Raw genomic sequence first — 19129 nt, 5'->3', positions numbered from 1 at the left:
AATATTTTTTATACTTCTGTCCATGAAGGAGATTGGCCTATAATTTTCATTGTCTTTGTCAGTTAAAGGATACCTGAGAGCACAGTCAGGTTTTGGTATCAGAGTTTGCCAGCCTCCGAAAGTGAGTTGATGAATCTCTCTTTTCCTGTCATCCTAGAGTTTGTGTAATTTTGGCATTATTTCATCTTTGAATTTGCTGGAGAACACATCAGAGCTTGGAATTATTTTTAAAATTAATAATTTGTCTTAATTTTGCTAAGATATAGTTCACAGAGAGTTTACCCATTTCTCAAGCATTCACTTCAGTGGTTTTTTGGTATAGTCACAAATATGCGCAACCATCACCATGGTCAACTCTAGAACATTTTCGTCACCACAAAGAGAGATCATGTACCCTTCAGCTGTTACCTTTCCCCCTCTGTAAACCTCCAGCCCTAAGTTACCACTGACCTACTTCCTGTCTTATGAGTTGCCTGTTCTGGGCATCTCGTGTAAATGGAACCAGACGATAGGTAGTCTTTCATAACTGGCTTCTTTCACTTGCCATAATGTTTTCAAGTTCATCCATGTGATAGCGTGTACCGGTCCTTCCTTCCTCTTTATGGCTGAATAATATTCTGCGTGTGTGTGTGTGTGTGTGTGTGTGTGTGTGTGTGTGTGTGTGGAAACCAAATTCAGTCTATTTACCCACGGATGGACATTTGGATTGTTTTCACTTCTTGGCTATTCTGAATAGTGCTGCTATGAGCATTCATGTTCAGGTTTTTGTTTGAACACCTGTTTTCAGTTCTTTTGGATCTATGCCTAGAAGTAGAATTTCTGGGTCATATGGTAATACTAGAGTTAACTTTTTGAGGAATTGCTAAAATGTTTTCCACCACAGCAGCACTATTTTATATTCTCACGGCAATGTACAAGGGTTCTAACTTCTCCACCCTCTGACAATTGTTATTTTCCATCTTTTAAAATTATAGCCCTCCTGGGGCGCCTGGGTGGCTCGGTCACTTAAGCATCTGCTTTCAGCTCAGGTCATGATCTCAGGGACCTGGGACTGAACCCCGCATTGTATCAGGCTCCCTGCTCAGCGGGGAGCCTGCTTTTCCCTGCCCTCTGCCACTCCCCCTGCTTGTGCTCTCTTGCTCTCTCTCTGTCAAATAAATAAATAAAATCTTAAAGAAAAAAATTATAGCCATCCTAGTGGGTGTGAAGTTGTATCTCAGTGTTTTGATATTCATTTCTCCAATGACTAATGATGTTAAGCATCTTTTCATATGCTTGGTGGCCATTTGTATATATAGTTTTAGAAAAATGCCCCTTTCATTTTTAAGGTGGGTTGTTCATCTTTTTTTGTTGAGTTGTAAGAACTCTTTGTATAGTAAGTCTAGATCTCTTTATATAGGTAAGTCTAGATACTAGACTTATCAGATAAATGATCTGCAATTTTTATCCCCATTCTGTGGTTGTCTTTTCACTTTCTTAATCATGTTGTTTGATGCATAAAAGTTTTGGGTGTGCCTGGGTGGCCCAGTCCATTGAGCATCTGCCTTCAGCTCAGGTCATGATCCCGGGGTCCTGGGATCGAGTGGCGAGTTGGGCTACCTGCTCAGCGGGGAGTCTGCTTCTCCCTCTCCCTCTGCCCCTCCCCCCACTTGTGCATGCTCTCTCTCTCTATCAAATAAATAAAAATAAAATAAAAATAAAAGTTTTGTACTTTCAGTTTATTTTTTCTTCTGCTCTTGTTGTTGGTGTCATATCTAAGAAACCATTGCCAAGTCCAAGGTCATGGTTTGTCCCTATGTTTTTTTCTAGGAATTTTGTAGTTTTAGCTCTTATATTTAGATTTTTGATCCATTTTGAGTTAATTTTTTTAATAGTATGAGGTAAGGGTCTATTTTTTATTTTACATATTTTTAAATGTTAATTCCAGGATAATTAACCTACAGTGTTATATTAGTTTCAGGTGTACAATACAGTGATTCAACAATTCTATATACTACTCACTGCTCGTCATAAGTGTACTACTCTTCATCCCCTCCACCTATTTCACCCAGGGCCTAGTTATTTTTGAGGGAAGAATTGTTTCCCCTCTCCGAGTCAGTTTCTTTAAGATATTTTATTTTGCTATTTCTTCCTGTGTCATTTGCAGTTTTATATTTTTCTTTAAAAATTTCCATTTCATCCATATATTCAAATTTATTGGAAATTTTTGTTTCAAAGTATCCTTTTATTATATTTGAAATATCTGTGCTATTGGTAATAATGTCTCTCCTTTTATTTATGATATTGGTTCTCTGTGTTTTCCTTTTTTTCTTGTTAAATTTTGCAAGTAGTTTGTCAATTTTATTACTCTCTTTACATAGAAACCACTACCTCATTTAATTTTTTTTAAAGATTTTATTTATTTATTTGAGAGAGAGAGAGAATGAGAGATAGAAAGCACGAGAGGGAAGAGAGTCAGAAGGAGAAGCAGACTCCCCGCCGAGCAGGAAGCCCGATGCGGGACTCGATCCCGGGACTCCAGGATCATGACCTGAGCCGAAGGCAGTCGCTTAACCAACTGAGCCACCCAGGCGCCCTAAAACAAGACTTTAAACCAACTATTTTAAATGTGCTGAAAAGACTTATAATGAACACCTTTGTACCAATAACCAAGCTTAGGAAATAAAACATTTCACATACAGATGAAATATATTGTATATAACTTTCTGATTGCATTTCCTTTCTATCACAGAGGTAACCACAATCACAAATTTGGTGATTATCCTTGCAATTTATATCTTTATATTTTTGCCTGTATGTATATATTCCTAAGCAGTATGTACTGTTACTTTGCATTCTGTAAAGTAATATATAAATGATAGTACCTGGTATGTGTTTTTCCAGAGATAGTTTTGCTAAACATTATTCCTTTAATAAACATTTTTTCCTGAAGTAATTTGTTTTGAGATAATTTAGAATTGGTTGTTGAAGCTTTTCTTTTCTTTTTAAAGCAATCTCTACACCCAATGTGGGGCTCAAACTCACGAACCTGAGATCAAGAGTCACATGCTCCACCAACTGAGCCAACCAGGTGCCCACTGAAGCATTTTTTATGGTGGCTGCTCCAATCTTTGTCAGATTTATCGCTATGTTGGCATCAGTAATTGCCTTTTCTTGTTTGGGTTGTGACTTTTCTTGTCCTTGGTATGAATGATTTTTTTATTGTATCCTGGAAATTTGGAATATTAAGTGTTGAGACCTTGGATCCTATTTATTTTATTTTATTTTATTTTATTTTATTTTATTTTATTTTATTTTATTTCATTTCATTTCATTTCATTTCATTTCATTTCATTTCATTTTATTTTGTATTTCAGCAGGCGGTCACCCTGTTTATGTTTAGGGCATCGTCCCTGACTTTCTTTTCTGGGCTGTGGTTGCAATGATAATGTATAGGATTCAGAGCCTGTATAGTGCTATTCTGGTCCATCTCACTCACCTGGCACCATCAGGGCTCCTGCTTGCTTGTGCTGATGCTGCCCGCAGGGGTGGAGTGCACTTTCCCAGGCAGGTCCTGCTAGGAGGAGTGTGGGAGATGCCAGGCTATGGGACAGTGAGTGCTTCCCTGAGACTGTTGTCTGGGCTATGCTGTGCCTACCTAATCGCGCTGGTATTGTCTGAGGGAGTGGAAGGCACTTTCCTGGGCTCTCGGTGGTGGGTGGAGGATGCTGAGCATGTGGGATGGAGTGTTTTCCAGGGCCCTCTCTCTAGGTCATCTGGTGCTGACAGGCTTCTTCCTCTATCTCTGCCAGTGCCCCTGAGGGAGAGAAGCATGTACATGGGCCTCCTTCTGCCTCTGGTGGTAGTGGTGGGGGTCTTTTACCACTGGGTAGAGGCCCAAGAGATGGGTCTCCTTCTACTGCTGAGTGGAGGGCCAGGAAACACTGAGCTTCTGGGTGGTTTGCAGGTGCTGCTGGTGTAGGCAGAGCAGGCCAGCCAGGTATGGCATGGAGATGTGTTCCCCGTTAGGTCTCTGATGAGCTGCCTCTTTCCTGGGCCTTTTCCTAGCTAGTTCTAGAGGTTTTGTTTTTTTTTCTTTTTTTTTGTCTTTGCCTTTTGGTGGTTCTGAGCTGTGTGCCTCTCCAGTGCCCAGTCTGGGATATATGGGAGACGAAAGAAATCCCAGGGAATTCCCTGCCATGTTGTTCCTCAAGTCCTAAGGTCCCTAGCCCGTCTGCTTTCCTCGTTCTACCTTTCAGAGTCCTCTTATGGTTGTCTGTAATTATTTCCAGGATTTCCCTCTCCCTCTGCCCCCTCCAAATGAAAAAAGAATGAATCCAACATCTTTGTAACAATAGAGGTAAGACATGTTTTTGGTAGAATGTCTCTAGTTCACCTAAGTTCAATCAGCTAATAGATTAAATACTAATTGAGATTAATTACAAGCAGTATACATCTCCCAACACTAAAAAGGAGTATTTGGTCAGTTAGTTGACTTGGTGAATATTTATTTTTCCCCTTACATATATTCCTTTGACATTGTGTATATGTGTATCTATCATCTATCTATCCATCGTTATTTTCTGAACTAGAGTCTAGGTGTGTTTCTTCATTTTATGCCTCAAAAAGTATTTCTACATTATTTATAATATCTAGATAATAACATCACTGTGCATTAACATTAAATTAACATCCACTTATTCTTAATCCAGTTTAGGTAGATTTAGGTGGTTCAAAATTGCAAGGAGAAAAACAATTTATTTTGGAAGATTGCACATTTTTGTAAGTTTCTAAAACACAAACTTTTAATAAATTTTATATTTGAAGACTTATTGTGATGATTCACTTATTAATTCATGAATCTAATGATACAACCATCAAATACTTTTTGACTGCCATTCTATCTTCACATGTTTAATTTGTGGGGGAGGTCTAAAATTTGGATCCCAATTGTATTCTGGTGATAACAACTTAGTGGGTTTATTGATAAACAAATATTTGTTTAGGTAATGTTCATATGCACTCTTAAATCCACTTCTGGCATCATTTTGTACTCCTTTTTTATATTCTTCAATGAAGGCAAAACTTCATAGGGTGTGCCACCAAAAATTGCACCATGGTAATAGAAATCTCCCTCTCCAAAAGGGATGAAAGCTGCTGAGTTAGGGCTTCTCTCATAAGGGAAATTTTTGGCATGTCCAAAATACCACCATGCATGGAGTTGAGCTACAGACTTGCCCAGGGCTTCTACACCAAAGTTATTCTTGAAGATCTGGTTTACAGTCATACTGAAGAGAAAGTCAACTTCGTACTGGATGTGTTCTAGGATGTATATATTCAAGTTCCTCATGTATATGTAATTCAGGTCTTTCCTCACATGTTGTCTGAGTACAATACATAGTTTAAATGTTCGAAGGGGACCTAACTCTATGGGAGGTAGTTTGGAGAAGTCCTCCATCAAGATGTAAAAGATAACATTGTAGCCACTCATGAAGTGTTTATTAGCAGACTGGATGAACTGTTGCAGGTACTGATCTACAAACCTGTGAAACAGGAAAAACAAAACACTTATTTTGAAAACCCATCAGGAGAATTCATGTCACTTAAGCATGCTAACACATGTGTCATTGTTGGTAAAGAACTACCAGGAGGTAGGAGCAGAGAAGTTGGGTCTAGAGCTTAACTATGTTGGTTAATGAAAGAGGAGGTAGTGAGCTTGGGGGCCTGAGAAGAGCCATAAAGTTGTTTGAGAAGAAAGGAAAAGAGAGCTAAATGGATATTAATAAAAAGATTCCCAAGTCATGTAAAGGACTCAGCCATGGCTGGAGAAAATAACCACTATAAATAATTGTGCAGGTCAGGGCGCCTGGGTGGCTCAGTTGGTTAAGCGACTGCCTTCAGCTCAGGTCATGATCCTGGAGTCTCGGGATCGAGTCCCACATCGGGCTCCCTGCTCAGCAGGGAGTCTGCTTCTCCCTCTGACCCTCTTCCCTCTCGTGCTCTCTATCTCTCATTCTCTCTCTCTCAAATAAGTAAATAAAATCTTTAAAAAATAATAATAATTGTGCAGGTCAGCCAGAAATCATGATTAGGGTTAATTATGAGTAACTCTTTGGATGTAGAGAGTTCATGGGTGCTTATCCATGTTTTTTCCAAAATAAAAAAGGATGAATGTTAGTAGCACCTACTTTCCAGTAGCAAACACAGCCAAGCCTATGGTAATGTTCAGCCTTTTGTAATACTTTTCCAGGACTTGTCTATTGTAAGTTCCTTCCCATATGATTGGCGCAAACCAATCAGTTGTTGTTTTTACATCAGGACGTTTTCTGTTGAACAAACATGAAACAAATTAAGCTATCATGACAACAGAAGTTGTGGTCCAAGTGATAATAGCTAATGATTACAAAGTACTTACAAAGTGCCAGGCACGGTGATTAAGTGCTTTATAGTCTTCATTTAATCCTTGCAATGTCTTACAATGTAAGTACCATTCTTATCTCTATTTTTCATATGAGGAAACGTGAGCACAGATTGGTTGAGTCAATTACTTAGTATTCCATAGCTAACAAATGGCAGAGTCAAGATTGAAGATCAACCAGTTGGCTTTCCCAATCTGTGCTTTAATCAGTACACCAAACTGCCTTTTGAGCCCAGGGATTTTTTTTTCCCTTGAGCTCTGACTGCAGCTTAAACTAGCAGCCCAGTGTCTGAACATTTCTCTGATTATCGCCTAAAGCAGACAGCACCACTGTCTGCGTTTATCTTCCCTGTCTTTCTCTTCCTCCTTTTCGTCCTAGGAGATCTAGAGTACCTTCTTCCCACTCTTCCTACTGCTCTAGGCCTGTCAGTGCAACCTGGAAGAAAATAACGTTAGTCCAAAAAAGATTAATACTAGGTTTGCTTCTAATAGTAACAAAATAACAGCAGAAGCAGCAGCATTAGCACTAATAAACAAACAAACAAAAAACAAAGCAAACAAACAGAAGTAAAAATAAACAGTTCGGCTGGAGGCAGGGCATTAAACTATTAAAGCAAATTAACACCCACATTTTGGAAGGAATTGAATACAAAGTAAGAGGCCATTTTGCTTTGGTGATTACAGGTTTTGTTTACAAATCCAGACCCAGATAAGGTAAGATTTGGCAACCCTTAATAGTACATTAATAATAAAAAAAATTCTTCAAAAGTATCCTTACTCTTGGGCGCCTGGGTGGCTCAGTTGGTTAAGCGACTGCCTTCGGCTCAGGTCATGATCCTGGAGTCCCGGGATCAAGTCCCACATTGGGCTCCCTGCGGGCCAGGGAATCTGCTTCTCCCTCTGACCTTACCCCGTCTTGTGCTCTCTCTCTCTCAAATAAATAAATACAGTCTTTAAAAAGAAAAGTACCCTTACTCTTACTATTTTAGGGATTTTTTTAAACTTCCACATTTATTTATTATACATTTATTTTTAAACCCTTCTTAGAGTTTATAGTTATACACTTCTATTTGACTCACAAGTCTCAAATTCCACCTTAATACTGGCCAGATGTACCCTTATTGCAGTGGTGATGCTTATCAATTAGGCACATCACAGATGCAAATCAGTATCTATTTGAGAAGATGAAAGTGTTTGAAGATTATCCCTCTTTCTTCATTAGATCAGATTAAAGATTTGCTGACAGAACAAAAAGAGTCTCTGAAAGCAGAAGGTGGTTAAAAACTTGTGTTTAGAAATTGTTTGATAAAACAGAAAAGGAAGAGGGAGGAGAGACTTAAGAGTCCTTAGATTTCTCTTACAGGTATGGAACTCCTTACCTGGCAGGTAAATGCTGGCCAGAGGGCATTCTGTGCAAAGGATTTGCTCAGCAATCAGGCGGACAAGATGATGTACCCTCTGGATGGCAACCAGACACCTTGCCCAGTCTCCCTTGTGGCTGACTTAGTGTCTCTGTATAAAGTGGCCCCAGTTACTTGGAGTCCAAGGGAGTTTATGCCCAGGCTCAAAGACATGGACATCTCCTTGCTAAGACTGAGCTATATCCAGCGCTGAGTACCCAACTTGTCAACAACAGGGGACAATCGGAGCCCACAGTATGACACCATTTCCCAGGGGGACCGGCCAGCCAGATGGCTGGTTGATTCTATTAGACTCCATAAAGAAAGGGACAACACTTTTCCTTCAGGGGAATATTTTATGTTATGGGTAGGGATTTGCTTTTCCTGCCTACAAATCTGTCAGCTTTGTTGACTCGCAGAATATCTTATTTTTTTTTCCCAGAATATCTTATTAATTGCCATTGTATCACACATAACATTGCCTCCATCCAAGGTACTTGTTTCATGGTGAAAGTACTGTAGCAGTTAGCCCACTTCCATAAAGTTCTCTGGTCTGACTATGTGCTTCACTGTCCAGAGGCAGCTGACCTGGTAGAAAGTGGAATAGCCAGGGAAAGTCTCAATTTCAGTGTTAGTTCCAAGATTAAGTCCCTGAAAAGGCTGAGGAACTGTTCTATAGTAGTACGCCAGTCATGCTTTGAATCAGTGAGCACTATGAGATACTGTTTCTTCCAAAGCTAACATGCACAGTTCATAAAACAAGGTGGAGGTGGAGATGTTCCTGCTCACAATTGCATCTAATAATTCACTTATGGAATGTTTACTTGCCGTTGTTGTGACCTTGGGTTCAGTGTGTGTAGTGTTCTCAGTTCCCAAGGGAGGAGTCTTTCCTAGTCTAAGAAGTAAGTCATGGTTCCGTGAACCTGATAGCAGGTCACCTGTGGTTCCTTATGCTGCTGAGCTAACAGGCAGAAAATCGAATTACTGCTGTTGAGATCTTGACAGTGGCTGCGTCCATATACAACTACAGCTTCTGGTGGGCAGCCCTTTCCTAGTTCCAGAAATCCCTGGTCTCCAGGAACACCGTCCCTTCCCGTGTCCCTTTAGGCTGAGGGTGGTCACAGCTCCTTGCCGTTGCAGGCCTCTCGATGCCTCCATATCCTTTGCTGGGTCTCTTCACCTTGTTCACATCTCTGCCAACCATCCCTTCACTGAAGTTACTTCATCTCCGTTGAGTTGTTTCTCTCATACCCTGATAGACTCAGTATCCGAGGAGCTTAGAAAATACCTCATGAGGCCTGAGCAGATGGTATTCAGCAGGATACAAAGTGACCTGCTCATGAAGTATATTGCTAACAATGAAAATTTGCAGAAGGAAAGTACACAGGTGAGAATGCTGAAGTGTCATAGTGCTATAGACTATCATAGGTGTGACATAGAAAGAAGCATGACAATGAAGGAGGGAAATCATATGTATGGCCTAAGATGTCCACATTCCTAATAAAGAGAGAATAGGTGCTAAAATGAATTCGAAATTATTTCAATGCTAGAAGGTATTACTAAGAGTTGACGAGATGTGATCATGACGATGATATGGGAGGGTATAATTTGTTCAAAAGGTAGTTCTGGAGAGAGAGGGTGGGGGCTCTTCCTGTAAGTCCAGGCTATTTTGATGTCTATCTAGTTTTAGGAAACTGAACATGAGTCTAAAAAGTGTAAGAAGCAGAAGTGATATCATAGAGATAAATATACTGTGAGCAAATAGAATCATGATAGTACTAGAGAATTTCCGGGTGTATGTTTCCTGCATCTACTCCTGCTCCACAGTTTACAGTCTTCTACCTCCCTTCTTCCTAGCCAGATTGCCATATTAGCAGGCTAATTGGCACCCTTTTCGTCCCCCTGCCATATTCATAGAATTCTATAGATAACATGTGTATAATATGCACATATACATTAAATACACACATATATCCAGGCTTTTAAAATCTTGTTTATTTTGTAATAATGAGATAATGCACACTTTCTGCAGCTTGTCTTTTTACTCAGCACAACCTTGTGGAAATCCTTGCCGGTTATCTGGACTAGTTCTCATTCACCCTTTGTAATGGCTGCATAATATTCCAAGGTGTGGACAGTTTGTTTAGCCATTTCCTTAGGAATAGGTTTTCATTTTATTTCTGGGATTTCTGTCCTTATAAAAAGTGATACAACAAACCTTAATCTCATGTCCTTAGGTATTGTTGCTGTTATTCTTACTGGCTAATCCTAGGAGTAGGATTGCTGTATACCTACGTTCATTTTTAATAGTTGTTACCCGGGGCACCTGGGTGGCACAGTTGGTTAAGCATCTGACTCTTGGTTTCAACTCAGGTCGTGATCTCATGGGTCATGAGATTGAGCCCTGCATGGGGCTGCGTGCTCTGTGAGGAGTCTGCTTGAAGATTCTCTCCCTCTGCCCTTTCCCCCACTTGCTCACACTTGGTCTCAAATAAATACATACATACGTATATACAAAAATAAATAAAAAAATAAATAAAGTTTTTTTAAAAAAATTGGTTCGTTACCTAATTACTTTTTTAAAAGGCTACAATACTTCACCTTCCCACCAGCATTTCCCCTATACTATTAGATTGTAGCTTTAAAAAGATTTCAGTTTGTTGGATATAAATAATAGCTCATTTTTACATTATTTTACATTTCTCTGATTTCTAGTGAATTTGAGTATCTTTTTGTATACTTATTGACTATCTCAATTTGCTCTAATGTAAGCAAATTATATATAAATATAAAATATATATATTTTTTAGAGAGAGAGCATCAGCAGTGGGGGAGGGGCAGAGGGAGAGGAAGGGAGAGGAAGAGAGAGAATCTCAAGCAGGCTCCACGCTCAGCACAGAGCCCAATGTGGGGCTCCATCTCATGAACCTGAGAGATCATGACCTGAGCCAAAATTAAAAGTCAGATGCTTAACTGACTGAAGCCACCCAGATGCCCCAAGTTTCATATTTCTCTATTGAATTGTTAATTTTTTTCTCACCAGTTTATAAAGTTCCTTATATTTCGATAATTGTTATCTGTATTACAAATAATTTTTCCCAGATTTTTTGCCTACTAAATTTTTGGTTTTAAACCAAATAAAAGTTAATTTTTTTAATATAGTAAAATATGTCTTTTTAAATAGCTAGTAGGTTTCCAGCATGAATTAAGATTTCCTTCTTACCGAGACTTTACATGATGTCATACTGATTTTCTAACAAAAATTTTTACTGCTTTATTTTTTACAGTTAAGTCTGTAATCTGTCAGGAACTTATTTTTATGTCATAGGAGTAAAGCCCCATTTTTCCCCATACTTAGACTGCTAGTAGTGTCAGTATAATTTATGAAATAATCTATCCTTTCCTCACTGATTTTTAAAATACCGTTTTTGTTGTATATCAACTTTAATGCAATGTGATCTAATTCTGTATTTACTACTTCTCTGATCCATTCCATGTTGATTTGATAATGATGTTTGGATATTTAAGGCAAAAACCCTCTTAACTTTCTTATTTTTCACACTTTCCTTGGATGTTTGGAGACATTTATTCTTTCATATTTACTTTAAGCTTATGGATTTTTCTGCCTAATAAGAACCAAAAATGAGCTTCTTCCCTGATATCTCAATATTGAAGAGGTCATTTCATTTTAAACTAAAAGCCAGTATGATGCTTCATAATAAAGCACAATGCCTTCTATCACTACTATTATATTGTTATGAAGGTGCTATCATTTGGATTAGACAAAAGGTCTCATGTATTTATTTATTCTACAAATATTGAACCTCTACTATAGCTAGGCTTTTTTTTTTTTCTAGGCACATTCTCATGGGAGAGGCAGATAATAAATGAATAAGCAAGCAAATATAAGGTGTGTCAAATGTTGATGAGAGCAATGGAAAAAAATAAATCTGGATAAAGGAGAGAGGGAATGGGTGTGCTGGTTTATATGGAGTGTTTAGAGAAGGCTTCACTGATAACATTTGAGTGGAGTCCAGAGGGAAGTGAAAAAATGAGTCATCTGGCTGTTTGGAGGATGAATGGTCTATGCAGAAAGAAGAGCAGGTGCAAAGACCTCCAGGTGAGAGCATCCTTGGTGGATCCAAAGAACAACAAGGTGCCAGCATGACTGGAGTGGAGTGAGGGAAACAACAGTTGAAGATGAGGTCAGAGATGGATACTGGGCAGCTACTTTATAATTTTTTTCATATTTTAAACACTTTGAACTCTTTGGAAAGGCCTCTTACAAGAGTGTTACTTCTTTTTTTTTTTTTTAAAGATTTTATTTATTTACTTGAGAGAGAGAATGAGATAGAGAGAGAGAGCATGAGGGGGGAGGGTCAGAGGGAGAGGCGGACTCCCCGCTGAGCAGGGAGCCCGATGCGGGACTCGATCCTGGGACTCCAGGATCATGACCTGAGCCGAAGGCAGTCGCCCAACCAACTGAGCCACCCAGGCGCCCACAAGAGTGTTACTTCTTAATGTTCATAATAACAAGCTAGAAACAGTTCAAGTGCCCATTACTAAGGCAATGGATGAGCAAACTGTGGTATATTTCTATGGTCAACTATTACGCAGCCATCAAAATGAAGGATAGTAACACACAATTTGGATGAATCTTAGCACTCTAATATTAAGGGTCAAACTAAGTCCCTGGAGATCACACACAGCATTATATCCTCTTTATAAAGTTACCAAAACTAAAATTTAAAAATATACTTTTTCCAGAACAGGTAGGGAAGATCTGCGCTTATATTAAAAAGAAAAGAGAAAGCAAGGAGATGATGAAGCAGGATTCAGGATGGAGGTTGTTTCAAGGCAGAGGGTGAAGAGACAGGATGAGAAAAGGCAGAGCTGGATGTTGAAGTTATTGAATGTAGAAATTCTTGTTTCATTAAATATAAGCAAGCAAGAAAACACACAAATAATAAGAGTGGATCTTGCATAACCTAATGATGAGAGTGAGTTATGAAGCAAAGATTATTATCTAATTCTGTGCACTTGAAGTTATTTTAAAAACATAAAAAAATATGAAAAAAGAATTCACAAAACATGAAATACAAATAAAGAACACACATATAAAAGATGTCCAAATTCAATAATAATCACAGAAGTGCAAACTGAATTGAGATATTTTAACTAGCAGTTTTTGCCAATAATAAAATGTTTGATACTACTAGAATAAAATGTAAATTTATAAAACAAATAAAATATCATTCACATTTATCCACTGTGGATTAGAAAAACAAATGGCATAATTATTAAAAGGCAGTTTAGCCACCAGAATAAAAATGTAAAATGTCTACATCTCTTGAACTAATGATGTTACAGTAGGCATTTATCATATGGATTAATTCACACAAGAGGGTACAAAAATATATGTACAAGGATGTTCACCAAAGCATGACTTACAACAACCCTCAAATTGCAAACGATTCAAAACCAACAGGGAATTGGCTATATAAATTATCATATACAGCCATAAAATAGAATACTCGATGGCCATTATAATGAGATTCTCCCCTGAGTGTTAATGCCAAAATCAAGAGAAGTCATTAATGGCATTTTCGGGCTGCTACTAAAAAGATTTTTTTTTCTTTCCACTAATAAAACCAGGAACGTTAAACTAGATAACAGGTTTCTCATTATGGCCCTTAATTGCCTGATTCTTGATAAAGAAACACTAGGTTTATATATAAAGCCTTAAAAATAAAAACTGCAAGGGAGTGCCTGGGTGTCTCAGTCAGTTAAGCGTCTGCCTTTGGCCCAGGTCATAATCCCAGGATCCTGGGATAGAGCCCCGTGTCAGGCTCCCTGCTCAATTGGGAGCCTGCTTCTCCCTCTCCTCCCTGCTCATGCTCTCTCTCGCAATATCTGTCTCTCTCTCAAATAAATAAATAAAATCTTTTTAAAAAGTTAAAAGAAAATAAATAAAAACTCCAATGCCTAGAAGCCTCCCAGGATAGGTATAATTTGATGATGGGGAAACAGAAATCTCCCCCATTTAAATTGAGCTTGTTACTATTATTATTATTATTATTTGTGTGTGTGTGTGCAGAATATTTTTTCTTACTCAGGATTAAACCAGTCTGAGAGCTGAGGTTCTTCTGCTTCATGATCCCTGGTACAAAGAAAAAGTCAAGTTAAGAGTAATCCACTTATTCAGCAAGTAATTATTGTGTCCCTGTAAGATGGCAGGCACTGTTTGGTGCTGGTTTATAACTATGAACATTTAGATCAGCTCCTGCTCTCTAGAAGCCAATAGACTAGCTGGGAAGACAACAGTAAATAGATAATTACAGTATAGAGTGTTAACTACTAATAGGGAAAAACAGATCTCCATGGGAGCATATAAATGAGGCATCCAACCTAAATGTGGGGTTAAGGGAAACTATTTGGAGATGAAATGTGTAAACTGGGTCTGGAAGGATAAAGGCTAGTTCAGGAAAGAGGTGTAGGGTGAAGAGGTCATGACCAAAGGTAGGAAGGCAAGGAACAGTATGGTTTCTGAATGGGGGGTATATATTTTAAATTAACAGAACAGGAAAGATAATGCATATTCAGACAAAAATACAGATTTATTTAATTTACTTATCAAGTATTAGTGGTTTACTATGTGACAGATACTTAATGACATGTTAAAATAAAGGGGTTACAGCAGGGATCTACATATTTGTCTTTGATTTTCATTTAAAGATAGGATCCACCTAAGGTTTTGGTTTACTTTTAAGTTAGTTATTTAATTAACAAGGCTATGAAGGAACTTCTCTTTCATAAACTGAGGATATTTTGTAAAATAAGAATAACTTTAAGTGACTAGTACTTTATAGTCTTAAGTTAAAGAATAACTTCAAGTGACTTCCAATTTTCCCTATTCCTAACACTAGGTATAGCTAAAAACCCAGGACATTATATTTAAAACAAAAGAAGACTCTGAAACGTGAAGAGAAGAAGGCAGGTTGGGTAGGTGCCCTGGGACTCAAGGATCGACATGGCAGTGAGTTCCCTGGGTTTTCTGCCACATATAGCCCAGATTGGGTGCCAGAGAAGCCAGCAACCCAGAGATGCCAATGGGCACAGACAGGGGGGAAAAAAAAGAGCCCTGATAAAAGGCTGCTTTTGATAGCGACAGGGCCAGGAAAAGGGCAACCCAGCAAGGCAGAGAACTTGTAGGCACTACTCACTGTTCTCCAGCCCAATACCACAGAAAAACTGTAGCCTCATATCCATCCCTCCAGCAAAGACCAAGTAGAGAGCCTAGACTTCTGCCCTCACCAGACCATAATGAGGATCTCCTCCTCCCCTCACTGATGTGCAGTTAGAGGAGGTTAATGGGGGTTAAAACTATCACCACTGCTCAGCCATTATGGCAGTCCTCCTGGGGTTGTGTCAGTGGAGACCACATGAGGACCCCAAACTCCCATCCCTGCTCATTAGCAATAAGGAGCCCCTCCCCACTGGGTTTTAAGGGAGGCAGAAAATTTCACCCCTCAACTGACAGTAATGAGGTGGTGCCACCCTATTTCCCAGCTGGAACAGTGTTAGAGGATGCCTATGAAAACATAAGATTTAAATAAGATCCAGAGTCTCATAATACCCCAAATTGTCAAAGTTTCAATTAAAAAAAAAAAATCACTCATCATACCAAGAATCAGAAAGATCTCAACTTCAATGAGAAAGGACAATCTATAGGTGCCATGATGGCACAGATACTAGATTTATCTGACAAGGACTTTAAAGCAGCCATTGTAAAAGTTCTTCCATGAGCAATTACAAACCCTTGAAACACGAAAAAATAGGAAGCCACAGCAAAGAAATAGAAAGTCTTATTAAAGATATGGAAGATATAAAGAAGAACCAAATGGAAATTTTAGAACTTAAAAATATAAAAGTGAAATAAAAACTCAAGAATTAGGCTTAACAGCAGAATGGAGAGGATGGAGGAAAGAATCAGTGAACTTAAAGACAGAATAACAAATCACTTAACCTGAACAACAGAGAGAAAAAAACTGGAAAAGAAAAAGAAAAAGCTTCAGGGACATGTAGGACCAAAACAAAAGATCTAACTTTCATGTGATTGGAATCCCAAAAGGAAAGAAAGAGGATGGGGCTGAAGAAGTATTAAAAATATGGCTGGGGCGCCTGGGTGGCTCAGTTGGTTAAGCGACTGCCTTCGGCTCAGGTCATGATCCTGGAGTCCCGGGATCGAGTCCCACATCGGGCTCCCTGCTCAGCGGGGAGTCTGCTTCTCCCTCTGACCCTCTCCCCTCTCGTGCTCTCTATCTCTCATTCTCTCTCTCAAATAAATAAATAAAATCTTTAAAAAAATACATGGCTGAACATGCCCCCCAAATTTGGCAAAAGATAAACATACAGATTCAAGAAGCTGAGTGACCCCTAAACAGGATAATCCTAAGGAAAAAAGAATCCATGCTAAGGCACATGATAGCCAAATTTCTGAAAGGTAAAGGTGAAAAGAAAGCCAGAGGTGAAAAGAATCTTGAAAACAGACAGAAAAAAATGATTCACCTATAGGGGAAAAATAATTTGAATGAACATGGATTTTTTATTAGACACTATGGATCCAAAAGAAAGTAGAACAATATTTTTCAGGTGCTGTAAGAAAAGAACTGTCATCCAAAATGTCCCCCAGTAGGGGTGCCTGGATGGAGCAGTCATTTCAGCACCTGACTCTTGGTTTAGTCTTGGGTGGTGATCTCAGGGTTGTGAGATTGAGCCCCATATCAGGCTCTGCGCTCAGTGGGGAGTAGTGTGCTTGGGATTCTCTCCCTCTCCCTCTACCACTCCCGCTCGTGCTCTCTCTCAAATAAATAAATCTTTTTTTTTTTTTAAATCCCCCACTAGGCAAATGGTTAAACAAACTTTGGTATATCCCTTCATGGAATAGTACACAGCAACAAAAAAGGAGTGATTGAGATACACAACAAGGTGGCTGGATTTCAAGAGCATTATCCTGAGTGGAAAAAAAAAGCTCATTTCAATAGATCATATACTGTATGATTCCATTTATAAAACATTCTCAAAGTGACAAAATTATAAAGATAAGAATAAATTAGTGGTACTAGGGGTTAGAAAGGGTTGAAGAGAGGAGGTTGGGCGTGAGTATAAATGGTAGCCCAGAGGAGATCTTTGTGGTGATGGACTAGTTTTGTATATTCATTGCCATGGAGGTCTATAAATCTACACAAGTGAGAAAATGTTATGTAATTATATACATACATTGTCCCAGCATCAATTTCCTGTTTTGGTATTGCGTGACAATTATGTAAGATGTAACACTGGGGGAAATTGAGTGAAGGGTACATGTGACTTCTTTACTATCTTTGCAACTTCCTATGAATCTGTAATTATTTCAGAATCAAATATTAAATAATAACTTCGAAAGTGCATCCCATTTTGACATTTCAGAAGTGTTTTTAGCCAAAAATATTTTAATATAGGATTGCTCAAGACTTGTGCTTTTTCAAAATCCAATTTGTCCATGCCTACCTTCATTAAAAATGTATAGTGACAAATGGAGAACTTTAAAAAAAAGTCAATTTTTTTGAGGGTTGATTTCACTAATTTCTCAGGTCCTACATATGGTCATTCATAGAAAATATGGTGGGCTACAGAGGGCTATCAATCTACAGAAAAATATCATCCTAGACAGAGATACTTAAACTATAGCAAATGTGAAAAATTTGTCTGGTGTAAGCAGGTAAGTGTGTTGAGAGAGCAAAATTTGGAGATGTGCACATACAAATGTCCATACAAACTCATATACGTACATACACATGTGCATCAAGTATTTCTGAAGTGATACCCAAGAAATTTGTCAGTGGTTGTCTCTAGAGAATTCAGTCCAGTTTTCTAATCCTTCTGACTGCCATCACCATTAGAACTCACTTGACTCCAACCAGTTCGCCCTCAATACAGTTTAGAATATTTATAGAGCAAGGATTCTTACCAGCAGAGATTTATCTTCTGTAGGTGGTTCTTTATTCTTTATATAAAGGAAAAAAGATATTTTAGTGTTAAATTGGAACAAATGCCTATTGCAGTTGGACTAACAAAAAATCTAGAATTCAAATCCATACATTTGAATTGTTAACCAAACAATTACTAAATACCTGCCATATGCCAGGCATAATGCTACAGTTCTGGAATACGTGGCAGCCAGTTCTGACATGGCGTTCCAGTTCTGGAATCCAGGCCGGCAGTGAACTTATGGTCTCTTATTTCCTTTTTGACTAAGCCCATTATCTTCAAAAAGATTATAATAATACTATTACAAGTGACAATGAGTCCTTTCTATTAAGGCACAACACCCTAAGAGGGCAAATAACATGTAGAACATGATACCAAAGCAACAGGGTTAATTTTAAAAGACATCAGCTCCCACAATAGAGCTGATTTTCCAGGAGCATTCAGTAACATTGCATTGTTTATTTAAAGAGGCCATAAAGAGGAAGGCAGGGAGGCGGGAAGAATTTGAATTTTTCTATGAGAGAATTCTAGCAGGTTAACAGATTCCCAGTACAGTTATGTTTGCTATACCACGTCGTTCCTTTGAGTCTAGTTCCTGTCAGGTGGAACATTGACATCGCTTTAAGCTAAAATGTACCTAAAATAGCCCCCCACATTCTTCATTCTCTATCATCTTGCCTTCTTTCTTCGTAGCACTATTGTAAAAAATACAAAGCTCCTGGCATTATATTACATATTTCTTTGTTTATCATCCATCTTTTCCACCTAGAATATAAAGCTGTGTAAGAACAGTCATTTTGTTTGGGTTATTACTGTTTTCCCAGCACCTAGAACAGGACCTGGCACCAAGAAAGTGCTCAATAAATATTTGTTGAATGTTGAAAAGTGAAAGAATGCATTTATAATTTAATTAGTTCCTCAAAGAGGAGATAATCTCTGAATAAGGTTTTTCAGACAAAACTCAGCATTTTAGATCAAGTCTGCCAGTCATTAAAGATGGTGATTCATCAGTCTTTTATATTTACCGGGAATGATGCTTAATCAACATCAGCAATAAAGCAAATGAAGTTAATAACAGTCTTTTCCATTTAGAATTCATTCTCCCCTAGAAAAAAAAAGGGGGGGGGAGAAAAGGAGTTTTTTTTTTTTTTTTTGGAAAGTAAGAAACAACTTCCTTGCCATTTTCTAATTAATTAATTAATTATGGAATCAATTTATGGAAATTTGGCCACCAAGGTGTCTGATTTCTGATTCTAGAATGCTTGGGCTTGGGAAGAAGGCAGACTTAGGGAAACCACCTATT

General features: G+C 38.4%; 1 protein-coding gene across 1 annotated transcript; it reads right to left on the bottom strand.

Annotated features, from left to right (window-relative positions):
- Nucleotides 1-4856: 4856 nt before the first annotated feature.
- LOC113934171 (N-acetyllactosaminide alpha-1,3-galactosyltransferase-like 1) lies at nt 4857-18925 on the bottom strand. The gene is given in 6 exon segments (XM_027614685.2): nt 4857-5059; nt 5062-5522; nt 6168-6305; nt 13910-13957; nt 17807-17842; nt 18852-18925. Coding segments are annotated over 6 exon segments (960 nt in total).
- Between the last annotated feature and the right edge of the window lie 204 nt (nt 18926-19129).

Source organism: Zalophus californianus, chromosome 13 (genome assembly GCF_009762305.2).
Source record: "Zalophus californianus isolate mZalCal1 chromosome 13, mZalCal1.pri.v2, whole genome shotgun sequence".
NCBI lineage: Eukaryota > Metazoa > Chordata > Mammalia > Carnivora > Otariidae > Zalophus > Zalophus californianus.
Note: the sequence above shows the minus strand (reverse complement) of the source record. Positions and strands in the feature narration are given on the sequence as shown.